The following is a 22004-nucleotide window of genomic DNA, read 5'->3' on the forward strand; positions in this document are numbered from 1 at the left end:
TCTTACAGAGGCTATTTTCCTAATTGTTAAATTAAATTGTATTTCAGACCTAAATCAATAAGAGGTGCCTGAAACTACATCAGGAAAAAAACGGAAAGCCAAAAGCTTTTCTATTAGCAACTCCTAGCAAAAGAGGAAAAAGACACAGCACAAGTAGTCTAAGTGCATTAATATGGTGCATACTGCCCATCTCTTACCGTGAAAATGCAAACGAAATAACGTAAATAAGAACAAAGAAGTTGCAAGCCACACACTCCAAAGCCAATGCCAAAATCTAGACTGCCACTAGAAGCAGTTTAGTCACCATACAGCAGCAAAGAGAACACATGTAGCAAAAGCAAATGCTGTAGAAGACAACACAGGAGGTTACACATGGCAATTCCTCTCACATGAGCTTAGTCCCAAACTCTATTTCAAAAGTTCAGAGGGTGCATGAATACCCTAAACAGCCCCTGCATCAGCTGTCTTACAATTGTCTGACTGGTCCTAGGTCACCATCTCAGATCTTATTAACCCTGACTGCTTATCCTAAACATTTCCGAACCCAGTCACAGGCTTTGTTGCTTTCACATTGGTCATGTCCAGCCCAACCTCCTTTTCCAAGTCTTTCTTTCCAGACACATTCTAGATCTCACTCTCCCAATAAACACACCATTTACATTTTTCCTCTTTATCTTTTACGTAAACTTCGCTTTCGGGAAGAGGTATTTTTCCCCACCACTTTATCATCATCACAGTTGTAAGACGCTTTCATTGGGGAGGGCATCAAAAGAGCATGAACAGCTGTTACTGGATTACCCAGTTCAGCGCAACTGGGAAAATTTTAGTAAGAACAGCAAGAAATGTCACCCCAGCAAGCGTAGCTGAACACCACTAACTGCCGCATCTTCCAAGAACAGCAGCACCAGAACTTTCCAGTTTATTATAAGCAAAAGAGTTTATTATAAACAACACAAAGTTTTGACTCTCTTTTGGCTTTGGAACACTTTGAATAAAGTTTCTTTTGAAAGAAGTCAGTCTGAAGTGTAAATGTTATGAAACAAACCAAGCCAAAACAGCTACTTTTGACCAAATTATAAGATGATAGCCCTAAATACTGCTTTAGGAAGAAGGTGTAGACCAAGGTGTACCTGAAATCCCTGATTTTTCTTAATTCTGTGATACTAAGTATTTGGCAACCCCAACAATAGGCTGGACTAATTATGGTTCACAGCATGCTCATCACTGTAGTTCTCCACTGCTCTAGTACTAAGTACTCAATTTTTAAAGTTTCATCAGCTAAGGAAGGGTAGAAGTGATTTCTAAATCTGCATGAAATTTTTAGTTGTTGTTCCCTACCCAGACAGCACTGAGCAGATCGAAAGTAAATGTGAGCTTGGGCTGCAGACAGATGCTGGTTTTTAAATGCTGACAAGTTACTTGAAGTTTTGTAGTGAGAACATTACATACCACCCATCTCCTTTCCCCCAAAGCTTCTCTAATACTTCCATCAGCAGCAAATTTGAACAGAGGGGTCTTTACAGCTTCTCAGGAGTAAAAAAATCAGCCTCAATAAAATAAAATAAGAATGGATTTTCCTCAAAGCAGGAATTTCAAGCACCAAACAACACTTTTCCTGCAAAAATCTCAAGGAAAAAATCAAAACAACAAAAATACATGTTGCTGAAAAAAACCCACACAGTCCCCCATGCTAAGTGAACCAAATCCTTACCAAGCTGAAATTGCACTTTGCTGGATAGCTGCAATTATATCAGAAGCACCAATTTATTATTGCAAGGTACTTTTAAATACTGCAGTAAAGAAAGTTATCTTATATTATAAGGATAAATTAGCTATGTGAAGTAAGAAAAAAAGGTAAATTTGATTTTAACAGACTTGAATTTTTTTTTCTTATGGTATTATATCCCTGATATAATATTATTTGCAAGTGGACACTAGAATCCACAAGAACTTAAAGAATTTCAATTTGCTGTACTTGAAACAGCTGTAATCTGTATTCAGCCTCAGCAAGTCATTTCTACTATTCCTTGTCTCTCCAACAAGCTTTAAAAAATTAAGCAGAGTTACACCGAAGATCTTGAATCATTCATGTATGATAGGCAAGTATTGCAGCAGTTAAAATTACATTGTTTTAAATTATAACCTTGTTTTATATATCTAGGTTTTACAGAGTTTTATGAAGTGTAAAATTGCATGCATTAACCTTCTGCCATGTCTACCAGACTTCTGGAAAAGTATTCATGCTTGTGCAATCTATTTCTGGTAAAGAAAAAAAAAGAAAGGGAACAAACTCCAAACAGCAAAACCAAAAAAGAAAGCATATCAACTTTCCACTAGCCAAATAAACTTCATGTGAATTAATGAAAGCTTTTTGTGGATAAATAACAAAAAAAACAGGAATAAGCATCCCACCCACATTCATGAGCTGAGTACACAAGATATGCAACAAAATACTGACTTTAGTGAAATCAGTGTCAAAGAGTTGTTGTCATATCTAAAGGCTCTTGAAATACCTCATATCTAATATCTTCCAGTGACAATTCACAGCCAGCTAAGTCTGTTGATGCGTTTATTATTTAGGACAAACAGACAAAATACCTTCCAGAAAAGTAAGTACCACTATGCTACAAAGCCAGAGTTTTCAAGAACCCTCCTCTAAATTCATGTTTAAGTTTCTGAGTTATGTCTACTTCCGTTTCAACACTGGCCCATAGCTTGAATAGCTTCTTTTTGTGACTAACTTTATTTTTAACTTGAATAAGGGATGACTCAGGACTGAAAACAGTACTGCACACTGGGCTCCATCGTGCTTTTTAAAACATTACTACCCTCCCTACTGGCAATGCAGCTCCCAATGAATCATACACTATTTGCTTTTCCTGTAGCTGCAGCTCTGTTTCTTCCCTATCCCACTGCAGCCAGTTCTTAGCCCTCTGAGAAATTTAACACTACAGCATCAATATCAGAGATCTGGGAGAGAAATGAACAAGAGAATTTTGTAAAAGTCTGTCACACCCCAGAAATGAAAACTGCAATTCCTGCAACAGTGACTTTGCATGTGATATTACAGGATTGGTACTATGCGTATACAGCTTAAAGAAATGCAAGTCACAGTCAGCAAGAAAAGAGAACCTGCTGTTTTTATATACAAAAAAACCAACCCTACACCAAACAAAGTCTAAGCTAGCTAAATCTCCTAATACATATATTTAATTTATATCCATTTAGCATAGATTCCCTTTCTCTGGACATGGAGTGAAATGGAATACCATGCAAGTTTTAGACCTAAATTACAACCATCTAACAGAATTTAAAAAAAAATCATATTTTAATGTGTAAATTCCTTATTGTCATTTTTAGTTGACAAATATCTATTTCGTAACAAAACAACATCATAGGAACAGCTGGATGGCAGTTTAAGCTCAAATGAACCAGTGTCACATGCTGAGAAGTCATCTCTCTGATTGCTTTTGAATGGCAGCACATGCAGATTTATTCTATGCCATAAATTAGAACAATTATTTCTCTGTACTTCACTTTTTATTTCACTGAGCCATTGCACATATTTTTAAAGGATATCTTCCCTTTCCTTGATGATAAGTTCATTCTGCTCCTCTAGCTGTCTGATCTTCTTCTCAAATGACTCCTGTTCAGCTTTCAGCCGTTCTTCCGTCACCTCCTTTTCTTCGCTTACCCTGGAAAGAATTTGAGAAAAATAAAATATATGCCCATAACCACAGTGCTTGACTTCTGACTCCACCACCACTTTGCAGGTAAATGGATAACATCCTCTCCACGCTTAAGCAGGTTAGTTCCTCACAATGTTTACTTTAACATATTGCACAGGAAGATGTGTATGACTTTATGCAATACCTTTTTTTCTTTTTTCAAAAACAGTGATCTCAGTAGAGTACATGCACATTAATGGGCAGCATGGAAGAACAAAGTTAGGACTTGAACCCACAATCAGGTTTGTCCAATCTGATTCCCTGCAGCCATAATGAAGATTCTCTGGGACACTTACAAACCCAGGATATGAAGACAGAAAACTCAGATGGGAGAGTTTAGCTGACATGACAGGAAGAAAATTCTGGGAATTTTTTCTGTTTCTTAATCTATAAACTAATCCTTCTTTCACCTTTACTGGTCAAATACAAGTCCAGGAAAGAATCATTTTTCTTGTTAACTTTCTCCAAACAAAACAGTTTGCTCTTTTCTGACGATTTTCAAATATCAAGCTGCAGGAGTAAATTTTCCTTTCTGTCTGGGGCATGGCATCCTGTATCTTGCTGCTCAATGCAAATAATTGGATCAAGATTAAAAGATGACAGTGGGAGAAAGGCTTACAATGATCATTTATTCTGCACCTCAAGAGCAGGCTGTAAAAACAGTTATTCTGATATCACGTAGGCAAGAAGATCATTATGCACAGATGATCCTATAACTATGCTAAAAATGTTGCTTGGAAATCATGGTTCTATAAAAGCTCCACAAAAATATTAAGTAATGAGCTTAGACTAATAAATATTATTGCTCTGCACTTAGGCAATTTCTGTTGCTGAAGGCTCTTAAAGTTCAGTCTTTTATGATGATGAAACAGCTGCCACAACATAGGTGACAGAAGACCAAAGCAATATAACTTTTAGAAAGCTCCAACTTTAACTTCCTTAAAGTGGAACAATCTTATAGGAAGAGGAGAGAGGAGGAAAAAATGAAATATAAATAAATAAATATATGTACTAAACTAAGCCTTCCACTTGTCCCATTAGACTAATATTCTTAATAGAATATTTCATTCAAGGACTGTGCCATACATTTGATATCATTGTTTCCCTTAAGAGGGCACAGACTTGTTTTGATCTTCCAGCAGAAAATACTGTAACATAAATACCACAGCTGGGTCACTCCCCTTGTGTGAACTTCAGATAAGGAGTATTCCTCAACTCCAAAATCAAGCCACAGCCCTTCCCATATCAGCTCAAGAGGACTGCATGAAGTTGGAAATAATAATACTGAAACTCACACTTTTTCTCTACAAACCTAGAGGGAGAAAAACAATAGATCTGTATAATCAAATTATTTAAATTACGGAGGTTTGAAAGCTTGGATCAAACTATTAACTGTAAAGTTGCTAAAGTACAGGGAATAAAAAGACAATGGATTTAGTGTAAAAGCATTCCATTAGTCAGATGCACAAGATCTCACAACCTTGGGTCCAGCCTGAGAAGGTGCGATGAGTTCAACTGTTCCTAGGCCCCTTCCCCTCCAGTCACAGGCTGTCAAAAGGATTGTCTACATATCATTAAAGAAACGCGGTAAAGGAAACCACCTGTATAAACTCTGGACCCACACCAACACCTCTGCACTCCTTAGCTAGGCAGGCAACAAACTTTAACAAATATCCACCACACATCCTTGCAGTAACAGACACAGCACATTTGCCATAGGCTGCAGATAGTGGCTTTCATATCTAACCGTGGCCCATTTGTGTCCTCTAAGTCCAGTGCAACCACCTACATGACTACAGCACATATGACCTTCCTTCACATAATGAGTGAAAGACGCAAAAACAAAAAAAATTAATTTGAAAACCACAATGAGGAATGCAATGGCCACATGGATGAAAGACAGGAATGAAACAAGAATACGGCAAGGAACTGGAAAGAGAGAACAAGTATCATCTCCAGGATTCTATGAGAGGAAAGAAGCTTGCTCAGTAACTTTGCAGGAGTGATCCTGCATGACAAAAGAGTTTGGGGCAACAAATGCTGGGCCATGAGGGCACCAAATAACACTGAAATTGACTAACAGTATAAGAAAAAAGGTATGAAAGAACAGAGCACTAGAAAAATTTGGCAAAACCTAGCAGGCTTTACTCATCTCTAGATCCTCTGAATTGTTATTTATATCAGTGTACATCACATTAATGTGCTGTGTTTGTATTTAACACGTATCACAGCAAGCTGTCACACTCCCAGACATACGAATATATTGTGCTACATATCTTACGCAGTAAACAACTGAGAACAGCAAATGATCACAGAAGAAATGTGGCAGTATGTGTTTATGTATCACAAAGCAAGAGACAGCCCATAAAGGGCAGGCAAGATCCAAAAGACTGTTACTCACATGAAGTGGCAAAAGAAGTTAGAGAAAAGGAATATAAGAATGTCATCAGATTACGCTGGATTTATGTCACTTCCCATAAATAGCTCAATGAGGTGTTTTGGAGGTTTTTTTAATTAACTTATTTCTTTACCTTCTGGCAGTAAAGAACAGATGATTTTTAGCAGAACTATGGAGGACTTCACTGATGCTGTACAAAAACTTTAAAAGGTTCATATAACATGCCTCAAAAGTATTTTCACCCTCTTGGGTTAGAAAAGAGCAGTGAAAAAACAAAGGAATAACTACAAAGAGCTCAGCTGCTCCACTGAGCAACATGCTGGTATCCAGATCCATTGTTCTTGCTTCCAGGATCAAACAGACCACTGACAGCTGAGAGCAAAGATGATGAATCATAGGAACTATTCCTTCAATTTAGTGTTTGCAACATTTTCTTGCATGCCATTCACATTCACCTACCTGGTGCCATAGGACATGCACCATCTTTGTTCAAGACTTGTTTTAAATTCAACAGTTCAAAGCCTACATAATTCTAGATGCACTTAAATAAATAATTTTATTTTACAGAAGCCTCTTTAGAAAAACTCTTAATGCAAATATATTGACAAAAAGCCCTCCTAGGACATCTGCCTTAGGGTTAAAATTAATTCCTAGTTCACTAGTTCCAATTATTATTGTGTGCTCCCAAGCTCACCACTGATACTTCTATTTCTGTCTGATCTAGAGAAGGAATTGATCAAGGAGTTTGCTGATGACACTGATTTCATTCCACTGAGTAAGCAGGACTGATGCTCTCCAGGTGGAATTTTTGAAGCACTGCACAAGTCAACAGCATTTCAAGTTTTATTTGTTTAATGAAAAACTGCCAAGCACAAGAAAAGAGCCATGGTCATACTCACAGCAGTACTACACTAGGGACAGAACTCAGCTCTTTCTGACTGAAGGCAGAGTTGAAAAAGCAAATTAAAAACAGCGTCTTCTATTTTCTAAGATTTTTTAAAAAATTAGCTTTTACCAAGAGAACTCTGAAATGCAACAAGAACACTGCAGCTCAGTTAGGTAAGACAGACGATAAGCTAAACAAAAGAGATCTAGACACTGGGAACATCACTGAACATTCCTACACTCCTTGGGAAGACTTATCTTTTAGTAAACACCAATCTGGTATCAGTCTGCCAGCTGATTAGAAAAGATGAAAATAGTTTGGTGACCACTCTTGCAAACTACAAGTTTTAAATTCCAAGCAAAGAATGGCATCTGGAACAAGGAAGACCACTATGGAGGAGGGTGGGAGAGAGGGAGGGAAGAAAGAAACAATTTTTGTCCAAGGATCAGGGTTCACAAACCTGTTACATTTTTCTCAAGAATCATATGCAGTTTGTATGCATTAGAAAAAAATAATCAAAAAAACTATATGGGCCCAAAACTGAATTGAAATTGCTACACAGTGGATAAATTTTATGATATGCAACCTGCAAAATACAAAACTAGATTTCACAGCATGAATTTACAGCTACAAATGGCTATTTAAGCACAGAAACTAAGTGTGATAGGTGATACAATAATCCTGCACATGCTTTACCTATCAACACAAACTAATTTCCAGACATGCTTACAGATCTCTCATTCGTAGTCTCACTGCCTGAGCAATTAAGAAAACTGCAGCACAAAATTGCTCCTAAAGTAACACATAAAACAAGAGAAAAGATTTTGATCTTAAAGCCAGGTAACAATTTGGTTAAATATGAAATAGTGTAACCCAGGAGAGAAGGCAACACAAGAAGCCAAACATATCAGATTTGTAATACAAAGTACAGGCAAGTTTTCCTTCAAAGATCTTAAGGACTGGAAGAAAAAAAACAGCAGATATACACTATAATAGCTTTACTGAAACCTGTGCAATGGTTTCCAGTTCTGCAACCAAGTTAATGTTCTGTTTTGAAGCCCATTTTCACCTTTTGTTAGAAAATTTCAATTTCAGCTTCCTATCAAAAACAGCAGAAAAGACTAGTATCCAAAACTGCTAGTAGTACCCTACAAAGAGTTTACGAATCCAAGGTCTTGGGAAGACTCTCAGTGAGGGATAAAGGGCTGTCTGAAGGCTGTTTTAGTAGCTGCCAGTTACAAGTCCCTCTGGGCATGCCAGTAATCTTAGCCAGAACACTAATATGATAGCAAAAACCATCTTGTATCTCATTTGGAAATGGGTGCCTAAGGGCATTATGATACCTTTCTACCTAAATTGCTTTTGAAAATTTGTTTGCAAAGACAACAGGAAGCCAGCTTTCTCCAAGTGTATCTTACTCGAAGAAAGAGAATAGAATGCAAAATAGTTAAGATACCAATTTTCGCCACTAAAATCAAAAATTAAACTTTCATGAAGCATTCTACATTGCTTAGTCAATGCCTCTGCTCACTCCAAAGGACAAGCTTTTTATGTGAGCTGTACAGGCCTCTGTGATCAGGGGAGAAGTACTTATGACGTACCTGCCATACTAGGAGCCCAAAAGCCACAGAACTATGGCTATATATCAGTTAGGAGTGAATACTTGCAAGCACACACATATTTGCCCTCTCTGCTAAGGAGTTATGATCCTCTCTATTCAGCCAAATGCCAAGACAGAGAGAACTCTCAAAATCTGCAATATCACTCGGAGTATTTCACTCTAGAATACTTCATAATCATTCTCAGTGTGGTGTCTAGCAAGTCCTTAATGTTCAACAGTCAACTGGCTACGTCCCAGCAGACCCTGCACTGCTCCTGCTCAGCAGAGGCTAATGTGTCCTGACACTGGCAGCAAGTACGAGCATAAGACCCTTTCTGTGTCTTCACCATGTCACTGCTGATTTCATTACATAAGATGATGACTGCTTCAGGAACACCCTGCAGGAATAAAAGCTCAGAGAGTCTTTGCCTCCTTTGAAAGGACTTTGCTTATAGGGAGAGATAAAATTTGCTCTTACTGTGCCACTCTCATCACCATGCCAGGAGGACCTTACTGAAAACATGAAGGTGCCACGCTGGTTGTCTTAGAAAACAATGACTGATCACACTCAAGAATACCCCACTTACTCACAAAGCACTTTGGCATTCATGGACATGACTCATTTTTCTCAGAAATTCCTCTACAAAAGCAATTTTAAAAGAATTTGCTGACACAATGAATTAAAAAGCTCAAATTTGCAATATTGGAGTATTTTAAACTTTGGCTCCAGTCTGCCACTCTCATTTCACCTTAAAAGGATACATTCAAAGAAGGGCACAATAATGGTTAGATTTACAGGTGGCAGCACAGATGAAAAGCTATGAAAATTTAGTCTAGAAAGGAGGATTAGAAAGGATACAACTGAGTCCTTTCTTTAGACCCTGTCTCAAAATCCAATTCCATAAAATTCTGAGAAGCTAAGGAGATGTCAGCCACTGGAATCTCCAGCAGCAGTTCTTTACAGCCCAGAAGATCTTTTTATTTTCAGAAAAAAATTATATTAATGTAGCCAGCATTAGAATTTACTCATACCAAGACAAAGTCTGACACTTCACCAAATTAACAAATGCATACACTCTCAATGTTTAAAAGTGCAGTGGGAGTAAGAGTTGGAGGAAGAGAAAAGGAAGAGGATGAAAAGTACAGGAGAGCTCTGTCCTTCAGCAATCACAGAAGCTGGGGAAAGACCACTACCCTGAACTGCTCAGGCAAGACCTGGCTGAAGTTCAAGCCCCAGCAGTCATTCATATTTTGCAACTGGTTTCCACACAAGCAGGATTTTACCACTTTAGAAGAGCCTTCACACAGCTACTTACTGACCAAACTATATCTGTTCACCATCCTGCAACAAATTAGCCTCAACTACCATTCATAAATTGTAGCAAAATAAGGAACAACAGAGGTACAGCCCACGTGATTCCTTTATTATCCTAAGTGATACTGCAGGACAGTGTTCCTGCAAAACTTTCAACATTCTGCTGTTACTTTTTCTTCTCCAAAGTAGCAAAGAATGTTCTACTGCTTGTAAAAACTCTCTATCATTGGACAACTAAGGATGAAAATTATGGAGAATTTTAAAAAAGTGACGAGGTGAGCGGAATTAAAGTTCAACTTCCCTATTACTCTGCAAAGGACTTTTAATTACATCCAATAAAAATATGATTAGGTTTAAAAATAAAAGAGAACTAAGTATAAAATAATAGTGTTCCACTAATTTTACTTTTCAAAATTAATGTTGCTGCACCTTCTATTTTTCTTCAAAGAAATGTCAGGCAGAAATATCAAACTGTCCTCAGGGAAAAATCACAGCATCTGAGATTTAAGAAGAATCCCATGCTCAAATGAATTACTGTACTACTATTCACTAGGGAGCAGTGTATTATGAGGAACAATGTAATAAAAGGCTTTTTTTAATATTAGAATATACCTCTATATATCAACAGTGGCAACAGTGTCTGAATAGCTCTAACATCTGACAATTTGTAACCAGGCTTCCCACCAATCTACTTTTTATGACAGCCTTTTTCTAACACAAGACATGATAAAATAGAGTTGCAAGCATGAAGAACTTCAGAAATTACTAAAATATTGTATGGTAAGAAATCCTGTATTAGTACAAATTATTAAGCAGGTAAAATGGTCCACTGGATAAGGATAATCAGAGAGAAAATATTCCTAGCTGCACCAGAGAGTTATTGCATGACCTTGAGCAAGTAACTTAATTTCTCTAATTTTCAAAATTTTCTTATATAAAATGAAAAAGTACAGCCATGTTTGCCAATTAATGCACAGACATAATGGATCTATGTCAAAAAGCATTTAATTGTTACCAGATAACTTACAGTTCTAGAAAAGCTTTGCCTTTAAAAGTTCTAAGTATGTACAATAACAAAGGACCTGGGACCATCTCACAAGAGCCTCCTCACTAATATGGCAAAGCCTGCCAAAGGCTCATGTGCTACTTCTCATTTTTACAGCCACTCCATAAGAAACAAATTTCAAGAGATCCTGAGGTATTAGGGACAAAGAGTAAGACAAGAATCTCCTCACTTTAACTCAACCTCTTTTTTACCTCCTTTACCTTTGAGAATGTAACTAGTACTGATATGAAACTTAGAAAAATACTTTTGATAAAGCTGAGAAACTTTCACTATTTCTACCTCTCTTTTCAAGAATTAGGTGAAATCTGAAGAAATTAACAGAAGCAAGAAGAAGTTTGGCTAGGTGAGTAAAAATTACACCGGCAAACCATTATCAACATGTTTCGGCCACAAGATCAGCAACGGACCTTTAATGTGGCCTTCTATATAAAAGCTTACCTCTGTGCCAAATAACAAGCACTACAAATTTTCATAGCAACAAAGTCTGTCATTTCCAAAAGCAGAATGTGTTTACCTATACACTGGATACACACAACAAAAAAAATCCTAGCCCTGTCATTAGGTTATTACAGATGAAGTACTGCCGGTCAAGACATTTTGGCCTCTGCTTTAAATATATATTTAGAGGCTCAGGAAGCTAGAAGAAAAACAACCAGGCTGCTTCATACCTTTTCCAGAAAGAAAAACTACCTTGTGCAAATATTCAGGTTTTTTATGCAGCTCTACATTGCTTGATGTTAATTAGAGAAACAACTCTCTTTAAACTTAATGCATTTTCAGGTGATGCTTCTTCTTACCTGGCAAGTTCTTTAATTAAGTTTGCAATGCGTCTCTTGTCCTCAGGACACAAATCCTTTAAAGAAGCCCTCTTCATTCCTCCTTCATTAGTGCCCTGAAAATTTAAAGTTACATTTTAGAATCTACTGTTCAAAAGAAAACAAATATTTCATAAGCTATTAAAAGCATTTCAAGACCTAATAATTAGAAGCTGAAAGTAGATCAATTCCAACTAGAAGTAAAATTTGTATTTTTTAAAACGTAAGTACATTTCAATGAAACAAATTACCAAATTGTGAAGAATTAAGAGATTTGTAATTCAAATGCAAGCTGCTAGCTTTGATACTAAAATAGGTAAAGTTTTAAGACATGCACTATTCCTTGATTCATACTAGATAAAGAGGTATAGGTTCCCATGACTTGGGAAATTTAGTGCAGCAATACCCAAATCCAACTTCGAACTTTATCATATTAGATCATAACATAGGAAGTAAGAAAAAAAAAATAAAAAAAGCACAAACATGCTGCCTTTATGACCAAAGCATACAAAACAGCAAAATATTGTTAGCAGAGAGAAAGCCCTTATTTCATTTTTTCTAATACAAAGCACACACACTTTGACATGTGGCTACTGTTTGGTTTTAATGGCTTATTTGCTACTTTTGTCAATAATACTTGTCAAAAGAAGGCTGTAGCAGGGCCGAGTACTTCAAATCTTTCACGCATTCCCGGGAATGCAGCGAAAACCGCTGAACTTGCCATATATGCCCACCAGAGGACAGTCTGCTGCCCGGCATTCCCGACTTCGGCTGTTTCCACGCAGGAAAAGGTTCCAAACTAGTTTTATTCACCAAAAATTTCTGTGAGCGGATATTCAGTTCTGCAGTGTCAGTGGTAAGCATGAAATATGAACCCGAAGATAAATGGGGCAATAAGAGCCATGCTTTTCTGTCCAGAATTTTGGCAAGTTTCACATTTCATTTTGGTAATGCCCACTCAATCTGAAGGAGTTTCAGTTTATAATTTTAGAGAACCCCCCTAAGCACATGCAGTGCTTTACATCAGATAAAAGAATGCCACCAGATGCCCTGAAGTTTGGCCAAGCCAACACAATAGCGCACAAAAGAATACAAAACCAACACAAGGCTTCTATCACTATCAGTAACAGCAGCTAATCTACGAGCACCAGAAGAGAGGAAGAGACCCCTTTCCTTCTTAGCTAATTGCCTCTTAAACAGCATCTTTAAAACAATTAAAGAATAATGTCCACTACAAAGAGAGGTGACATTTTCACACAGACTCATACCTGCCTGACCCTTCTGTTTAACTTCAGTGTACTCTTCTCAGGGGCAAGGGAGAAAAGGAATTTCACAAGGCAAGTCTCAGCACTTGTCAAGGGGTATTTGATTTCACAGTTTTCCTCCCAAACATATGTCACTTACAAATGAAGAGAAACTATCTAACTTGACTGAATTCAACTAAACCGATGATTGAAGGAATTCCCTTCCCATGCTAAAAATATGTGACTTTTTTTTTTTTTTTTAGCAGACAGATGACGGAATTTCTTTAAGAAAAACTGAAAAGTTACAGCTCTCAATAAAGATAATGAAGCTTGATCACATTAGTGAAGGAGATTTTAACAGAAGATCTCTCAAACTACTACTCAAACTGATGTACATACTGTCAGACCAACCTTTGTGAGATGAAGAGGAAAATCAGTTTTTTCTATCACCCACAGGTATGCATAGATGGCACACAAGAAATTCTCAGAGGCAGACTTATACCGTAACACACACCAAAATGAAGCTGCATAGCAACAGCTCAGACATCAAAACAAGACCATAAAGGAAGTAGAGGCCATGACTGTTTTGTCTCCTTTTCCCAGATTTCTGTCCCTCCTACACAGTTCAGAATAGAAGACAGTTTTGGAAGTCAGTACTTGGAAGATACTCTCCTCACCTTGGAAAGTGACAACTGCATGACAAAATCATATAGAATCACAGAATGGACCACAGCAGCTCACCTACTCCAGCCTAGAGCATTTTACTCAGAATTATGTCCAGGCCAGGCTGGATGAGACTCTGAGCAGCCTGCACTAGTGGAAGGTATCCCTGCCCATGGCAAGAGAGTTGGACTGGATAATCTTTACAGTCCTTTTCAACCCAAACCATTCTATGAGTCTATACCGTAATAAAGCCATCAGCTCTCCCTAGACACACACACAACACTTTGCAGAAAATGTGTTGTGTTGCTGATGAAAATTCCATGCAAAAGAAGATCTTCTTCAGTAACAAGTAAAAACATTCGCTCTGTTTGTTTCAAGTATTCAGAGCTTATCTTCAGAGTACAAAGTTTCCATGAGAATTTGGCAAGGTAAGCAAAAAAGCAGTGAAGGTTTAAAAAGACAAAAATGAAACACAGCTTTGAACACATCTTGTTGTCAATAATACAAAAGCACAAGTCATCAATTAAGATTTCACGTATCAGGCATTATATTTTAAAAAAGAGTACACCAAAATTCATTTATACAATGTCTTTCACAAAAAAAGAGTAAAAACTCTCTAGGCAACAAGTAATGCAATCAATGCACTATTCAACCAAACAGATTTTAATGTGACATATGAAGGCATCTGTGAGGCAGCAGGCTTGTATATACTTCTGAAGAGATGCTTCTACATAAAGACTCTGCATAATGGGGCCTATTTGTGGAATTTATCTGCATGCCACTTAACATCATCATTTGCAAAGTAGAGGTACATATCAACCTCTAAAAGCAAGTACTGATAAACAAAGAAAGGGAAATACACACGTCTAGGAAAAGCCCTAAAAATTAATATTAGTTTAATAACTAGTCATGTGTCACGCTGAAGGGCAATGACACTGTCAAAGCAGCAAGAATTGAGTCACGTGTCTTCACATCAGAGTTTTGAACCTACATGCGTGCATATGGCAGCTCCCTAGCCCACAGAAGACAGAGAAGGACATCTTATAGGAAGAACAAGATTTAACTCTATGATAATAAAACAGCAATGCAGAAGCAGTCAAAGGTTTTAGACTCTGCCTGTAAGTGGGAGGATGCCAAACCCCAGTGATTTACAGGCTGGCCCAAGATGACTGCTAGGCAAGAGACTCAACAGCACGCAAATGACTTACACAGACATTATACTACACAAACCACACTAGAAAAATGGCATCTTTCAACAGATTTTTAAACATCACAGTATCTATCACAATACAGAATAACCTTCCAAAGGAAACCCCACTGCTTTGGAATTTCTAATGCAAGGAACTGTAGGAAAAACATCACCTAGTCTCACAGGAGGAGACCACAAAATTCAAAGCAGCTGATATCAACTGACAACGCTACTTCTACTACTCAAACGCATTTTGAACTTTTACTATCAAAAACAAAAAGTGATTTTACCCTTCTAACATGAGCAGGCACAGCAGAAAGGTCTCTAAAATGAGTTTTTACTTGTATTATTTCTAAATGAGATGACTAGAGCAATGAAAATTAATAAATTGAACAAAACTTCCTGCATGTTTAGCTAGTAAAGTATAGTTAGGCACTACCCAGGGCTACGTGCACTGTCTCTGTACAAATACACACATAGAAATATAAATATTCTCTTTTACATAACCCCACTTACATAAATTAGCACATTCAGTCTTTGTTCTCTTTAGGTGATATTTTCTGCTAGAAAGTCACCATGTAAAGTGGGCAAAAAGTGGGAGACTGTAAAAATAACTACTCTTAAAACTGTTTAAACGTTTTCAATCTAAGAATTTTCAGCCATTTTTTCTACTTTATGCACTGTTTAAGAGCAAGAAAAAATTGCCTTTACTTACCTGCTGCCCTGTCAGACCTCCAGTGCCTCTATCAGTTTCCATGGAAACAGAAGCAACAGCTACAGGCACCTTCAGTTCAGTTTGACCAGGTTGATATTTTGGCAAATACCTCGTTCTTAAATTTCCTTTTGTAGACACTCCTGTAAATGAAAGACAAGTAGAACATGCAGATTATAAAGTGAAAATTAGTCCTATTCTTGCCTTGTATAATCAGACTTCTACAAAGGCAACCTTGCAACTCTTTTTTTTTAAAAAGAATGAGCACTTCAGGAATTTGTCCGCAGTTCCTCCCAGCCTCTCGCTCTATACAAAATTTCATTAAGATGAATACATCAGCAGAAAAAGAGGTGTATGGCACTGAAGCACACCCAACTGCAATGAACATTTCATAAATTCTGAAATGTACGTTATGTCTTCAGACATTCAGAAGTTCAGTGCAAACAAACATCGTTTGACTGAAATGCAAAAGCATAAAATTGAGCTTCTGCTTTGATACCCAAAGACAGTAAGGAACCAACCAGCAGTAAAGCCATTAAAAGTACCACTCATACAATAAAATACCACTTTTTCTGTTACACAGCCAACCTACTGATGCTCAGGCTGTTTGTTCCTTTCAGGACCAGGCATATGAGTAAGGTGATACTGCAGTGCACGCTCCACAGATCATCTGTCAAACACTTCCTGCCATTATTAGAATTATATCACTACTACAAATGGTAAGAGCATGAAAGTACTGAAAATCCTGATGCTGCAATTCCAAAGTGCCAACACTGACACTAACACAAAAATCTCCTAGGGCCAGATTAAAGCCCATAGCTACTTGACACTGCTTCAAGGTTTGATTTTTGACTGGTCAGCATTGCAAAAAATTTTGAAGAAAAAATACTAACTTCATCCTAGCAGATCGATTACATTTATTTGGGTAATTAATTTCAGAAGCGTACCAGCAATTCAAGCGAAAGAAGTAAATTAAAAACTCTAATATTCCATGCTCATACACAAGGGAAAACAATGGTCCCAAAATTCTCTTCCACAGAAATAGCAGAAAACTTCCCAGAGTGAATCAATTTCCATCATTTAGGATCCCTGCTTTCTTTCCAGGGCACAGAGAAAAACAATCCAACATCACCTGGCTTAAAAATCTCTACACGTGCTTTGTAGTTCAACAGAGATGTTTGGCCACTGGTTTTGAAGGATCAGCTATGCTACCTCAAACCTAAAGAGTACAATTCCTCAAAACTTGTAACTGATGGACAACACACACACAATTTCGGTCTAGAGTTAGCCATCCCCAGCTACGTTTCCAGGACCTCATGTCACTTTAAGAGCTGTATTTCAAAACAATTAAGAGAATACTGAAGGGGAACTAAGGACATTCACCTTTTCACGAGCGATGTACACAACTATGCACTCAGTAAATCAAGGTGAAAAGAACTAATTAAAAAAAAATTGCTTTATCTGTACAAAATTAATCCTCATTTCAATCAATATCTTTAAAATTTACAAAAGACCTAACACCTCTAATGCTTCAACATTCCTTTGAGATCACATTAAAAGTGCAGCTTGCCTTATAAATTGGATAAAGCCATGCTGTACCTGCAACAGAAACAATTCCCCTGGAACTATTTATCTTATACAGTATGCTTATCTACCTAGCAGAGCATAAATCCTCTGCTATAATCATGCATGTCCTATTCCAACTTATGATGACTCTCTACCTTACACACACTTATGTACACAAACCACATACCTGAAAACACATTGCAAATTTTATCATTCACAGGAAAAAACTTTGTTTATGTCTATTAGGAGGTCATACCTGAAACAGATACCAGTGGATCTTCTTCATCAGAAGCTACATGTGGCTTTGTTAAAGGAAATAAAAACAGAGCAAGCTTGGCTCTTTAAACAGGACTGTAAAAAGAAGTATTTTGTATCTTACTCTTACATAGCTGTTGATAAGAACGCAGTCAACATTTTGGGAGAAAGAAAAACAAGGAAAATCTGGTTAGAAAAAAAAATCACCACAGAGATCGCTAAAGAAAAAGGCCTTACTCCTTCTTCACTGTGCATTAACTTTCAGCCTGTAAAGATTATCTTAGAGGTCACCTTTGCAGAAGATCCCAGGGACCAGCCCCAGTTACAAGAGCAATTACTAAGATAATGAACTAATAATATTTATTTAAACTTAAATAGTTTATTGTTATATAGGGAATATCTTGATGTATAGGGAAAGCAAATTCTGAAACAGTGTATATTGATACTGAAATGAAAAATGTATTTTGGGCAATACATTCTAAGAAACATAAATGCAAAATGTTTCAAACTGGTCATTCTCATCTGATCATCACATGATGAGCAATGCATAAAAGCCTAAAGACTGATTTTCTTTAAGAAGTTTCAAGAACTTTCAAATATCCCAGAGGTTTAACCATTGAATTACTTGACCACAGAACACAGTTTAAAATTCGAAATAACAGGGCACCATATAATTTGTGCTATTAGCAGTCACTTGTGACTGTTAGCAGTCACTGAGCTTGAATCCCTGCCTCCTAAAAGCCACTAAAAATAGGACTCAGTATAACCCAGGGAAGGGTGTAAATCATACTGTCTTCCTTAAAGGAGCAGTTTCATTTAGCTGAATGTAAAGATTGTTATTCCCACATAAATAACTAACATACTTGCGGCTTAATCCCAGCCAGCAACTCAGTACCACACAGCCACTCCCTGTCTACCTCCCTGACTCAAGTGGGGAGGAAAATCAGAGAAAAACAGTAAACCTCATGGGTAGACATAAGAAAAGCTTAATAACTGAAACAAAATAATATAAAATAGGATAATAATACTAATTGCAACATAAAGGGAAGAGAGAGAGAGAGAATTAAAACCCAAAAGAAACAAGTGATGCACAGTATAGCTGCTCACAGAGCAATGCCCAACCCTTTCCCCAGCAGGAACTGGCAGTTCCCAGTCAACGCTCCCCAGTTTATGTACTGGACATGATGTTCTGTTATGGAATCTCCCTTTGGCCAGTTTGGGCCAGCTCTCCTGGACATGATCCCTCCCAGCTTCTTCTGCATCTACTCACGGGCAGAGCATGGGTCACTCAAGTCCATGTTTTTGATTAAGCACTGCTGATCAACATCCAAAACATCAGCATGTTATCAGCATTATCCTCATGCCTAATACAAAACACAGTATACCAAGTACAAGTCAAAAAAAAAATCTATTCCAGCTGAAACCAGGGCAATACTAAAGTGGAAAACAAAAGCATAAAATTTTCCTCCACTATCTTTTGTTTATATCCCTTTACTTTTCTCAGCCTTCTGTGGCTGGACAATTAACTCAATTATCTATTTTCTGTACTGTTAACAGATTTGTTTAAGATTTTGCAGCTGCATTCATATAATAAAGTAAAATTGTGAAAGTATTTCAGTGATCCTATCCAGACTTTTGCCTTAACTAAAATATGATTCTGACACCACCATCTCAAAAACTTAATTTAGTAAATTACCACATAGTAGAGAAAATTAGGAAAAGTCTAAGAATTTCCCGCTGTGGATAGCAACTTCAATCAACACCCACTGTCTATCACACAACTGGTACTTGTCACACTGGAAGGGCCTGATCACAGGCTCACTTATGATCTTGTTGATGCACTTTATCACTTTTAAACAATTATCACCTCATCAGCCTCACACCAGTTTAAAATAACAGTGAGTACTGCTGTCAAAGCCAGCTTCCTCTACAAACACTGAGAGTATTTCTTTTCTCACTTGTGAGCTGCATCTCCAGCTGCCAGAACACACTGTGGGGGCACAGTACGAACGGGGTGAGGAAGCTGAACAAACTCCACGAGGAAGGCACTGTGTGTACCCGCTTTTCAAAAAACACCAAGGTGGATCAAATGTCCGAGTCTGGATCACAGCCCAGCTGTGTCAGCAGAACCACAACAGCAAGATGCAGGGTTCTGAGAAGTGTATGTTCAGCACACACTACTTCAGGAAACAATAAACTTCAACACAGGCCATTCCTACTCAACTGACATATGGTTAATCTGTGTGTCAACACATGGCCTTGGAAATAAAATTATCTGCCTAAACAACATCCTGCTTTTAGAGTGTGCCTCTGGTATTGCCAGCTATTGTAGATAAATTCCTAGTAGCCGAACATAACGACTAGTCCAAGTTGTCGCTATTACTCCCCCCAGCTATCAGGACATCTCTTCTGATGAAGCTTTGCAGCCCAGCATATTAGAACTCAAAGTCAGAGCAGGCTGAGTCAATCAGCTGGACTGAAAATCACAGTGACTTAGAGGCTGATTCACAGGCAATGTCCTTGCCTCAGAGTAACAGACTGGGGACAGCACCAGGATCAACCTTTTAACATGAATCCACTGCCACATGCCTCCCAAGACTGCCAGCAGGGCAGGTGTAGTATTATAAACCTTGTACCACCACAGCTACTGTTCAGTGCAACAGCAGAGAGAGGCACTGGCAAACTCAACTCGTGGGTACAGCTCACCTATACAACCTGCCTTGCTGGGCTGAGTCGATTCAACAACAATGGAGACAACTTCAGTTTTCCAAATATATTAAACCAATCTACCAAATTCTCCACGCAGTCCTCTTTTTTTTAAAGAATATACTACCATCATATTAAAATTGTGCCATGTGCTTTTCTAAGAATTTAAACTTTTCCAAGAGGCAACACTGCCTATTCACCAAAACATGTAGAATGAAATCGCTGTCAGCAAGAACTTCATTCCTTGGAATATCATGACAGATGAGGCCACTGCTGGCCTCAAGAAACCATGTTTCATAGGAAACAACCTGTTCACTGATAGACTGTCAATGTAATTGCATCAACACCACAACTGAGGAGAACAGTGACAGTGTGACAATAAATCTGGTATGTGCCACACACCTTCATCCCACTCACAGCACAGAAAAAGTTATAGACAATCTTTTTTACTTTACACAGATGGGAAATCATAACGATGGGCTCCCTAAAAAGGCCATGGAATGGTTGGCCCATTTCATTTGCATATTGTTCCAGTGGGTGTGCACTCAAACTTAAAAAAAAGAGCACACACATACTCTTCTTTCCAATCACTTCCAGTTGATGCTGAAATCCCACTCTAAATCTAACAGCAATGCCTCAAACCCCTCATAACTGGAACTAAATTGTCAGCTTCTAAATTTCCATCAGGCCACATTGTCAGTCCTACCCCAATGACTTCAAGTCATTGAGCATTCAACTCAGCCACATAAGCCCAAACCCCAACAGCAGCTCTTGGTTCTCTGAGCTACACAAGCACATCTCTCCCTAACCAGGCTTGTACAGGCTGAGCTCCCAGCACCACAGCAACCATCCACTCCATCTATGTGTCCAGCCCCATGCAGTCTCCCACAACAGGGGCCTGCAGGTCTCCGGCAGATCAAACGAGCCCAACCTCACACTCATCCCTCATCGGCAGAGCCCTCCATGTCCCACACAGGGTCACACAAAATGCTGTGCTTGTAGTCAAGCTTAGGTGCTAGTCACAACAGACACATCTCCTCCCTGTTCAGCTTCTAGCCTCAGTTTCAAAGAATCACAGAATCAATGAGGTTGGAAAGGACCTCTGAGAGAACCACGCCCAACCTATGACCGGACACCACACCATCGTACCAACCACTGAGTGCCAGGTCCAGTCTTTCCTTAAATACCTCCAGGGACGGCGACTCCACCACCTCCCTGGACAGTCCACTCCAATCCTTTGTGTGAACAAATGCTTTCTAATGTCCAACCTAAACATTTCCTGGAGCAGCTTAAGACTGTGTCCTCTTGTCACCCGGGAGAAGAGCCTGATCGCCACCCGGCTACAATCAATCTCCCGTCAGCAGTTGTAGAGTGCGATAAGGTCACTCCTGAGTCTCCTTTTCTCCAGCCTGTACAACTTCATTCTATTGATTCCCTTTCACGTTCCCATAAGCTAAAAGCAATTTCCTCACTTCCTATATATTTACTTGGCCCGAGATTTCACAGCTGGGTCACACTGAGGAGGACTTACGACCCTCTCTCCTCTCCCAGGTCACTTTTGCCTTGAAATATCGCGTATACCCTACAAACAAGCACATACCCAATCTGTCTCCCCAGCAAATCCCACCCCCGCCCCCAGCGGAGTCCTCACATAGCCTCTGCCACAGAACCCCACCCGACCCACAGTGCTGCATCGGCTCCAAGCCAAGGCAACCGGAAGGCCGCCCCGCACGCCCCTGGCGGCCCATTCCGCCGTTGCCCCCTTACACCGAGCCCCAGACAAGGATACAACCCCAGCCCCAGCGAACGCCTCCACCCACACCGGCGGCCGCCGCCGCCATCTTGAAACAGCCGCCACTCC

General features: G+C 38.7%; 1 protein-coding gene across 1 annotated transcript; it reads right to left on the bottom strand.

The window, feature by feature from the left end:
* Positions 1-918: 918 nt before the first annotated feature.
* Positions 919-21993, bottom strand: LOC136373666 (protein hinderin-like). The gene is made up of 5 exons (XM_066338604.1): positions 21933-21993; positions 17439-17474; positions 15620-15759; positions 11791-11885; positions 919-3695 (listed from the first exon to the last, which is right to left on the bottom strand). The coding sequence occupies exons 1-5, from the start codon at positions 21982-21984 to the stop codon at positions 3569-3571; spliced, it is 450 nt and encodes a 149-aa protein (XP_066194701.1). The 5' UTR covers positions 21985-21993; the 3' UTR covers positions 919-3568.
* Positions 21994-22004: the final 11 nt, after the last annotated feature.

This window comes from Sylvia atricapilla, chromosome Z (genome assembly GCF_009819655.1).
Source record: "Sylvia atricapilla isolate bSylAtr1 chromosome Z, bSylAtr1.pri, whole genome shotgun sequence".
Classification (NCBI taxonomy): domain Eukaryota; kingdom Metazoa; phylum Chordata; class Aves; order Passeriformes; family Sylviidae; genus Sylvia; species Sylvia atricapilla.

Excerpts from the sequence above, each read along its gene's own strand:
- LOC136373666 (XM_066338604.1), bottom strand. The coding sequence starts at position 21,984 with ATGGCGGCGGCGGCCGCCGGTGTGGGTGGAGGCGTTCGCTGGGGCTGG. Across the intron at positions 15,760-17,438 it reads TCCACTGGTATCTGTTTCAG|GAGTGTCTACAAAAGGAAAT; the intron begins GTATGACCTCCT and ends TTTCATTTACAG. Across the intron at positions 3,696-11,790 it reads TTAATTAAAGAACTTGCCAG|GGTAAGCGAAGAAAAGGAGG; the intron begins GTAAGAAGAAGC and ends AATTCTTTCCAG.